This window comes from Schistocerca serialis, chromosome 8, assembly GCF_023864345.2.
Source record: "Schistocerca serialis cubense isolate TAMUIC-IGC-003099 chromosome 8, iqSchSeri2.2, whole genome shotgun sequence".
Lineage (NCBI taxonomy): Eukaryota > Metazoa > Arthropoda > Insecta > Orthoptera > Acrididae > Schistocerca > Schistocerca serialis.
In genome coordinates, this window is record NC_064645.1 from 281,849,389 (window position 1) to 281,859,099 (window position 9,711).

Below are 9,711 nucleotides of genomic sequence, written 5' to 3' on the forward strand. Positions count from 1 at the left end.
AGAAGTTTGTGGCACAACTTGACTAGAAGAAGGGATCGGTTGGTAGGACATGTTTTGAGGCATCAAGGGATCACAAATTTAGCATTGGAGGGCAGCGTGGAGGGTAAAAATCGTAGAGGGAGACCAAGAGATCAATACACTAAGCAGATTCAGAAGGATGTAGGTTGCAGTAGGTACTGGGAGATGAAGAAGCTTGCACAGGATAGAGTAGCATGGAGAGCTGCATCAAACCAGTCTCAGGACTGAAGACCACAACAACAACAACAACAACAACAATAGGATCTGCTAGAGATTTTTCTGGCCACGTTTATTTAGGGGTGTCTATCACTATGTGTCGCACTGTTGAGAGTGCCAGAGGAGAAAGGCAGTTCTCAGATGCCACCTGGCTGACTCATACCAATTACACCAGTCAAAACACCTTTCCAGCATGTTGGGATTGACCTCCTTGGACAATTTCCAACGTCTGCTAGTGGCAATAGATGGATTATTGTTTGCACTGATTATCTGATATGTTATGCCATTACAAAAGCTGTGAAAACAGCCAAAGCTTCTGAGGTAGCCATATTCACCGTGTAAGACCTTGTATTAAAACACGGTACCCCGAGGTTGTTAATTACGGATTGAGGGAAAGTTTTTCAATCGAATCTTGTGACAGAGATAAACTGTTGGTGCAAGATTACTCATCACATGACAACTGTCTACCATCTGCAAACTAATGAGCTTACTGAATGCCTTAATAAGACCTTGGCTGACAAGCTATCAATGTTCGTCAATGTTGAGCAGAACAACTGGGATGAGGTACTACCTTTCGTGACTTTTGCCTACAACACCACCAAACAAGACACCACAGGATTTATGCCATTTTTTCTGGTGGATGGGCATGAGGCAACTACAACCATGGACACTGTGTCTCCATTACATTCTGATGACGTGGACAACGACTGCATCAGAGCTGAGGAAGCTCAGCAGTTGGCTCGACTCTGCACACTGCAGGCTCAAGAAAATGATCGCCGAAGGTATGACACGAGCCACCGCCCTGTTGTCTACCAGCCTGGTGACCTCGCCTGGAACTTCACTCGTGTTTGGAAGGTTGGTCTCTCTGAGAAACTCCTCAGTCGCTACTTTCGACCTTATAAGGTTGTAAGACAGTTGTCTGATGTTACTTATGAAGTTGAAGATTTCGACCCTGACACAAGACAACAAAAGATCAGAGATATGGTCCACATCCTTCGAATGAAGCTCTACAAGGATCCTGCCACAAAGGGTAAATTCGAAGCTCCAGCAACAGGCAACAATCAGAAAAGTGACAAAGAGTATAGTGGCAAAAGAAGTTCTAAGAAGATCACCGCCAGGGCAAACATCAGTCATCGGGAGTTGGAGTATTCTGGACCGATGACTCATTCCCAGACTAGGAGAACGTAACACTGAGATGCTGTTCACTTAAGGAGGGAGCAATGTCACAGAAGAAGCTGAGTAGCACTGTGGTGTAGTGGTTATGATACTAAATTGTTGCATGGAGCGTCGTGAGTTCAAAAGTCACCTGGACTGTACAATTTTAATTTCTATATTTGGTTCAAGTACATTCTATAAGAGTCACAAATGTCAAGAATTACTGTACTGGAATGTTCTGTAGCTGTATATATAATGTATGTGTTCTGGCCGGAGGCAGTTCCCTCCACGCTCTTGTATGTGCATGTGCTGAATAAACTTTTGTTAAGTGAGGTGCTCGTCATTCATCTAATTACACCTTCTTTTACATGACAATATTTTCTCCTTTAATCAATCTTATTCAGTCTCCTGTGTTATCCAAGGATTTCTACAAGGCATTGTCTTTTCATCTATTTAATCCTCTGCTCCTTTCTGCTGTTCTACTCAACCATTACATAGTGCTCCCTCAAAAAGTATCAAAACCTCTGGTTCTTTCAGTTTATCCAGGTCTCATCTCCTTAATTTCATACCTTTTTTACAATTTGTTTAGTTTTAATATACAGTTTATAGTCAGTAAATTGTGTTCAGAGTTCCTATCTGCTCTGTAAATATCTTACAATTTAAAATGGGGTTCCAAAATCTCTGTGTAATCATTATTCGTAGGTTGGAACTTAAATAGTGGAAACACTGCTGTGGAGACACTATGCAATGGAAGCTACTATTGTCGCTGATAGCACAAGGTACTGACATACCTACCTTCCCTCCGAGCAAATGGACTCACCCGTCCCATATCACCAGCACGCGCACAATTGAGGGAAAAACAGTCACTTGTGAGCGAGTTGTCTAACGTAACAGTATACGCCTGCGATGGTGTTATCCTAATGCATTACATTTCTCCACAGCAAACCATCAATACACAGTATTATTGTTTGTTTTTGGAGCATCACCTGCAACCAGCTTTGCAAAAGAAGCGGTGACATTTTCTGCCCAACGCACCCATCATTTTGCATGACAATGCATGGGCGCATACACCTCAAGCTGTGGCTGCCCTGTTTGGATGATGGGACTGGGAAGTATTGTACCATCCAACATAATCCCCAGACTTAAGTCCTTGTGACTTTGATTTGATTCTGATGATGAAGGAACCACTTTGTGATATTCACTTCAGAACTGTTCCAGAGATTTGACAGGCAGTAGACCACTTCATTCGCACCATCAACAGAACAGGCTCTGCTGACAGTATACTATGCCTTCCAAATCACTGGTGACCACTTAGAAGGACAGTAGCAGGTGCAAACACGTAACTCTTTTGTATCAGTTGTGAATAAATAGTTGCCACTATGTAAGTTCCAACCCTCGTGTAGTCAGTCTGGAACCTTCTGTTATCCCCAAGCCTCTTCCACATATACAACCTCCTATCATGATTCTTAATCCAAATTTAGCAATTATTAAATTATGCTCTGTAAAATTCTAGCATGTGGGTTCCCCTTTCATTCCTGTTCCCCGGTACATATTCACCTACCATTTTTCCTGCTCCTCCTTTACCTACTATTGAATTCCAGTCCACCATAACAAATAAAATTTCATCTCCTTAACTATCTGTACAATTTCTTTTATTTTATCAGACTTTTCTTCAATCTCTTCATCTGTGGAGCTAGCTGGCACATAAGCTGATATTACCATGATAGGTATAGGCTTAGTATCAATCTTGACTATGATAATGTGTTCGCTATGGTGTTCATAGTAGCATAACTGTATTCTTATTTTCTTATTCAGTATTAAACCTACTCTTGCATTCCATTTATTTGAATTTGCAATTATAACCCTGTATTCACCTGGTTCCCATTACATCTAACTTCAACTTATCCATTTCCCTTTTTAAATTTTCTAATCTACCTATGCAATTAAGGGATTTAACATTCCACACTCCAATCTGTAGAATGCCAGTTCTCTTTCTCCTGATGATGACATCCTCCTGAGTAGACTCTAGCTGAAGATCCAAAGGGGGCTATTTTACTCCAGAATATTTTACCAATGACGACACCATCATCATTTAACCATACACTAGAGCTGCATGCCCTTAGGAAAAATTACCACTTAGTTTCCGTTCTTTCAGCTGCTCATAGTATCAGCATAGCAAGGCTGTTTTGATTGATGTTACAAGGCCAGATCAGTCAATCATCCAGACTGTTACCCTAGAAACTACTGAAAAGGATGCTGTCCCTCTTCAGGAACCACACTGTTTGCCTGGCCTCCCAACAGATACCCCCAGGTTGTGGTTGCACCTGCAGTATGTCTTTCGGTATCATTGAGGCATGCAAGCCACCCCACCAATGGCAAGGTAGATGATTTATGGAATGGAGTGTGTCATATGGTGTGTGTGTGTGTGTGTGTGTGTGTGTGTGTGTGTGTGTGTGTGTGTGTGTGTGTGTGTGTGTGTGTGTGAGAGAGAGAGAGAGAGAGAGAGAGAGAGAGAGAGAGAAAGATATCTGTTTTTGATGAAGGCCTTGTTGGCCAAATTATATTGTGACGGTCTTTTTGTTGTGTCTATCTGTGCCTTGGCATCTCTACTACAGACTTTTTAATGTACACTACTGGCCATTAAAATTGCTACATGAAGAAGAAATGCAGATGATAAACGGGTATTCATTGGACAAATATATTATACTAGAACTGACATGTGATTACATTTTCAAGCAATTTGGGTGCATAGATCCTGAGAAATCAGTACCCAGAGCAACCACCTCTGGCAGTAATAACAGCCTTGATACACCTGGGCATTGAGTCAAACAGAGCTTGGATGGCGTATACAGGTACAGCTGCCCATGCAGCTCCAACACGATACCACAGTTCATCAATAGTAGTGATGCGTATTGTGACGAGCCAGTTGCTCGGCCACCATTGACCAGACGTTTTCAATTGGTGAGAGAACTGGAGAATGTGCTGGCCAGGGCAGCAGTCAAACATTTTCTGTATCCAGAAAGGCCCGTACAGGACCTGAAACATGCGGTCATGCATTATCCTGCTGAAATGTAGGGTTTCGCAGGGATCGAATGAAGGGTAGAGCCACGGGTCTTAACACATCTGAAATGTAACGTCCACTGTTCAAAGTGCCATCAATGTGAAAAGAGGTGACCGAGATGTGTAACCAATGGCACCCTGAACCATCATGCCGGGTGATATGCCAGTGTGGCGATGACGAATACACACTTCCAATGTGTGTTCACCGCGATGTCGCCAAACACGGATGTGACCATCATGATGCTGTAAACAGAACCTGGATTCATCCGAAAAAATGGCGTTTTGCCATTCATGCACCCAGGTTCGTTGTTGAGTACACCATCGCAGGCGCTCCTGCCTGTGATGCAGCGTCAAGGGTAACCGCAGCCATGGTCTCTGAGCTGATAGTCCATGCTGCTGCAAACGTCGTCGAACTGTTGATGCAGATGGTTGTTGTCTTGCAAACGACCCCATCTGTTGACTCAGGGATCGAGACATGGCTGCACAATCTGTTACAGCCATGTGGATAAGATGCCTGTCATCTCGACTCCTAGTGATACGAGGCCGTTGGGATCCACCATGGTGTTCCGTATTACCTTCCTGAACCCACCGATTCCATATTCTGCTAACAGTCATTGGATCTCAACCAATGCATCAAGCAATGTCACGATACGATAAACCACAATTGCGATAGGCTACAATCTGACCTTTATCAAAGTCAGAAATGTGATGGTACACATTGCTCCTCCTTACATGAGGCATCACAACAACATTTCACCAGGCAACGCCGGTCAACTGTTGTTTGTGTATGAGAAATCGGTTGGAAACTTTCCTCATGTCAGCACGCTGTAGGTGTCGCCACTGGCGCCAACCTTGTGTGAATGCTCTGAAAAGCTAATCATTTGCATATCACAGCATCTTCTTCCTGTTGGTTAAATTTCACATCTGTAGCACGTGATCTTTGTGGTGTAGCAATTTTAATGGCCAGTAGTGTATATGACACATAAATAAGTACGTAGTACACAAAGGGGAAACATTATTACCAATAATCTCGAGAAGTTCTTAACCTATTTGCTTCAATTAGCATATTGTTACCAAAATTACCATATTGTTACCATACTGTTACAAAAATTCTGAAAAGTACTCAACTACATTACTTCAAATAACTCAAATATAATGCTGAGTGTGAGTGTCTTGCTCACACAATGGTAGTATCAGTAAAGCACAAGGAGAAACATTCAATTGTTGTTAAGGCAATTTAAAAGAATCATCTTTCTTGTGCAATGATACATAGTGCTTTCACATGTTGGACACCCTCCCCCTTCCCACTCCACTACGGATTATTGCTCCCGTTTGACGCATTCCAGTTTGCCTGGCTTCAGCAGTCAGAGAGAGCAGTTACATGTGTGTAAGGTGTGTGTGCTTGTGTGAATTAGTGTGTGTTTTTCTTTTCTGATAAAGGCTTTGGCCAAAAGATTAATGTGTAACAGTCTTTACATTGTGCCTGTCTGCAACTTAGTGTGTCATCTTTACAGTGAGTAGCAATCTATCCTTTCCATAATTGTTGATATTCCAACCTGGACTCTACATAGTTTGTTATTTTTTTAAAAAAATGTTGGATGCTGCATAAATGAGATGTTTATTTGCAGTTTTTTTCCAATTCAGAAAAAAAACAGGATAAAAGGACCAAGCAAAGTTAATCTTTTTCAGCTAATTAGTAAATAAAATTGAGACTATTCGCTATTGTTCATGTTAGTTGAATTAGTTTCTTTTTTCCCTTTCAGTCCTCATATTGATATTTTTGTCTTGATTGTTTTAAAAATATTTAAATACTAATTTTTTAAAACATATATCCAGTTTGAGGAAAATTGACTAAATCGCAGAGTTCAGAAAAAAATGTCACAAAAACTACCAACCTGAATTATTCAAATGCTGTAGTGGGTCATTATCTACATGAACAAAATATATTTAAATTTATTGGAAAATGAATGTTATAATCACCATAATAATGACTCACACTGCTGTGTTTGAAAATGCTTTCACTATCTTTTTGACAATTTGGCTGTGCCATTATGTATGATTCTGTTGAACTTTTCTTTTCTTGCCTAAGCCTAATGAAATATTTATTGTGAGTTCAATATCCAGTTCATTACATTCAGCTGGACTGCATGAAGTTATCAGTTGCTATTCTTGTTGGGAATGTTATTGTGGGGACTAATCAAAAATAGATGTTTTGCTATATCTGATATAATATCAACATTAGAATTCCCACATACAATATCTTCTAATAATTAACCAAAAATTCTCTTAACTGCCTCATGAAATATAAAGAAAATTCTTGTTGGTGGCTTGTATATAATTGAAATTACCAAAGTGTCTGTTCCCAGTAGCTCTAATGAGCACAGCATCACCTGAATATTTTAATACAATATTCAAAAGCTATTTACCCTTGCCTTTTACTAGTTCTGTATGATATCACAGATACTAAAATCTTGTTTCTCAAAAACAGATACTACACATAACTTCAGAATACATTATCTGATGTTTCAGGTATAGATATTAGTAAAGCTGGATGGAGGAGATATTCCAGAAATTTAAAACTGTCATTCCAACATACACATTCAGGTTCTCCAAAATTTACTTCTGTTTTATTTATGTTACCTTTGACATTTCCTGAAACAATATTAGACAGAGGAACACAAAAATCTACAGTACTGCCTTATCATGGTCTAGTATCTTCAAATGCTACCACCATAAACAGAAGTGCCACACAGACTCCTCTTAAATACAGACAAGAAATACTAGTGCATTTATTGATAGACTAGTATTTTCACAAATATGGAAATATAAAAACTAAGGAGTGAGACAGGGTTGTAGCCTCTCCCCAATGTTATTCAATCTGTATATTGAGCAAGCAGTAAAGGAAACAAAAGAAAAATTCGGAGTAGGTATTAAAATTCATGGAGAAGAAGTAAAAACTTTGAGGTTCGCCGATGACATTGTAATTCTGTCAGAGACAGCAAAGGACTTGGAAGAGCAGTTGAACGGAATGGACAGTGTCTTGAAAGGAGGATATAAGACGAACATCAACAAAAGCAAAACAAGGATAATGGAATGTAGTCAAATTAAGTCTGGTGATGCTGAGGGAATTAGATTAGGAAATGAGACACTTAAAGTAGTAAAGGAGTTTTGCTATTTAGGGAGTAAAATAACTGATGATGGTCGAAGTAGAGACGATATAAAATGTAGACTGGCAATGGCAAGGAAAGCATTTCTCAAGAAGAGAAATTTGTTAACATCGAGTATAGATTTAAGTGTCAGGAAGTCATTTCTGAAAGTATTCGTATGGAGTGTAGCCATGTATGGAAGTGAAACATGGATGATAAATAGTTTGGACAAGAAGAGAATAGAAGCTTTCGAAATGTGGTGCTACAGAAGAATGCTGAAGATAAGGTGGGTAGATCACGTAACTAATGAGGAGGTATTGAATAGGATTGGGGAGGAGAGAAGTTTGTGGCACAACTTGACTAGAAGAAGGGATCGGTTGATAGGACATGTTTTGAGGCATCAAGGGATCACAAATTTAGCATTGGAAGGCACCGTGGAGGGTAAAAATCGTAGAGGGAGACCAAGAGATGAATATACTAAGCAGATTCAGAAGGATGTAGGTTGCAGTAGGTACTGGGAGATGAAGAAGCTTGCACATGATAGAGTAGCATGGAGAGCTGCATCAAACCAGTCTCAGGACTGAAGACCACAACAACAACAACAACAACAACAAAAACTAAAAAATAGAATATGAAAAAGGTTCAAACCTCCAGTATTGCATACTCTTGTGAATGGTGATCAGCTATGTGAATGAGCTCCCCACTTGTCTCTTTTGTTCTAAATCTCATTTGCACAAGAGTACTGAAGTGACTAGGTTCAAAAGAAAGTGCAAACTTAACATAGCTATGAGGCAGGAAGGTGAATGGATGGGTTGGCTTCACACATGTTATTCCACTCCATCCTGGTTGACATAAACAGATGGGCAGTGATCCAGTCAAATCAGCAACACAGGACCCTCTGTTTCCACAATCCAGATTTCTGCATATGTTCTCAATCTTGACACAACCTGCTCCTGTTCCTGATGACATCCTAGACCCTGATAGATCTAGAAGCTGCTGAAAAAAAAAAACAACATTTTAGTTTATTTTAAAATACAAAAGAAGGAAAACAATTTCAAGTCTTGAGAGAAATGTAGAAACTCTTTGATTCACTCAAACATGGAAAGAAATTTAAAGTATGGACATCAGTTAATTCTGCCTGTGGCACTACTGCATGAACTGAGTAGACAGGTAGTATTGTTGGCTTTCCAACACATGGATAAAGTTAGAGGACTTGCACTATGAAACTGTAAAATTCCAACTGCCAAAGGCAGGGCCCTCCAGGAATAACAATACAAGGTTATTGTGAATGACTGAAGCGATTTCACAGATTTACTGTAGCTGCATTATTTGACACATTGTTACATGAAGTTCTTTTTTGAGATATTGTAAGTTCTGCATGTGTCCCTCCTACTGACTCTGCAGATATCAAGTTCTTTCAATGTTCAGTGCAGCATGTCCCTATAATCTGCTGCAAAGAACTGTTGATCTGAGCTCACAGTCCTGGTATTTTTGTTGGCAGATGAGGTGTAAACACCTCAAAATCACACACAAAAATCACATGGAATTAGGTTAGGAGAGTGTGGAGGCCATTATATGAATTAATGATCATCAAACAACCTCAAGCAATCCATCAGTTTCTCAGTTTTCTGTTTAAGAATTCACAAACATCATCATGGAAGTGGGGTGGGATGAGGCTCAGCACCACCACCTTTGGCCTCATCCGAGATGTGGAGACAGCCTTGTCTGTGGCTATCGAGAGTGCAGGATGCAGTCATCTGCAGGTTATGGCTCATGTTGGCACTGATGATGCCTGTCCTGTGCTTCAGTTCATATAGGCAGCTGACAAGAGTTGGTGAAGAATGCTGGCCTCATTTCCAGGATACAAGCAGAGTTTGCAATTTGCAGCATTTTTCCTGTAGTTGATCAGGATCCTTTGGTTTGGAGCCGAGTGGAGGAACTCAACCAAAGGCATTGTTGACTCTGTGACAGTCTTTACTTCAGATTTCTAGACCTATATTATCAGGTGAGACTCCCCCTGATAGGTCAGGGGTGCACTACACAATGGAAGCAGCTATTCCGGTAGCACAGTATTTGTGGAGGGCAAATGGCTTTTTTTAGGCTAGACAGTAGTCTG

General features: G+C 40.4%; 1 protein-coding gene across 1 annotated transcript in view; it reads right to left on the reverse strand.

Annotated features, from left to right (window-relative positions):
• Positions 1–8,376, reverse strand: part of LOC126416688 (putative neural-cadherin 2) — a 78,107-nt gene extending 69,731 nt beyond the window's left edge. Inside the window, exon 1 of the mRNA XM_050084493.1 lies at positions 8,244–8,376. Within this exon, the coding sequence (XP_049940450.1) occupies positions 8,244–8,324 (81 nt within the window). The 5' untranslated portion in view covers positions 8,325–8,376. The remainder of the gene's footprint in view (positions 1–8,243) is intronic.
• Positions 8,377–9,711: the final 1,335 nt, after the last annotated feature.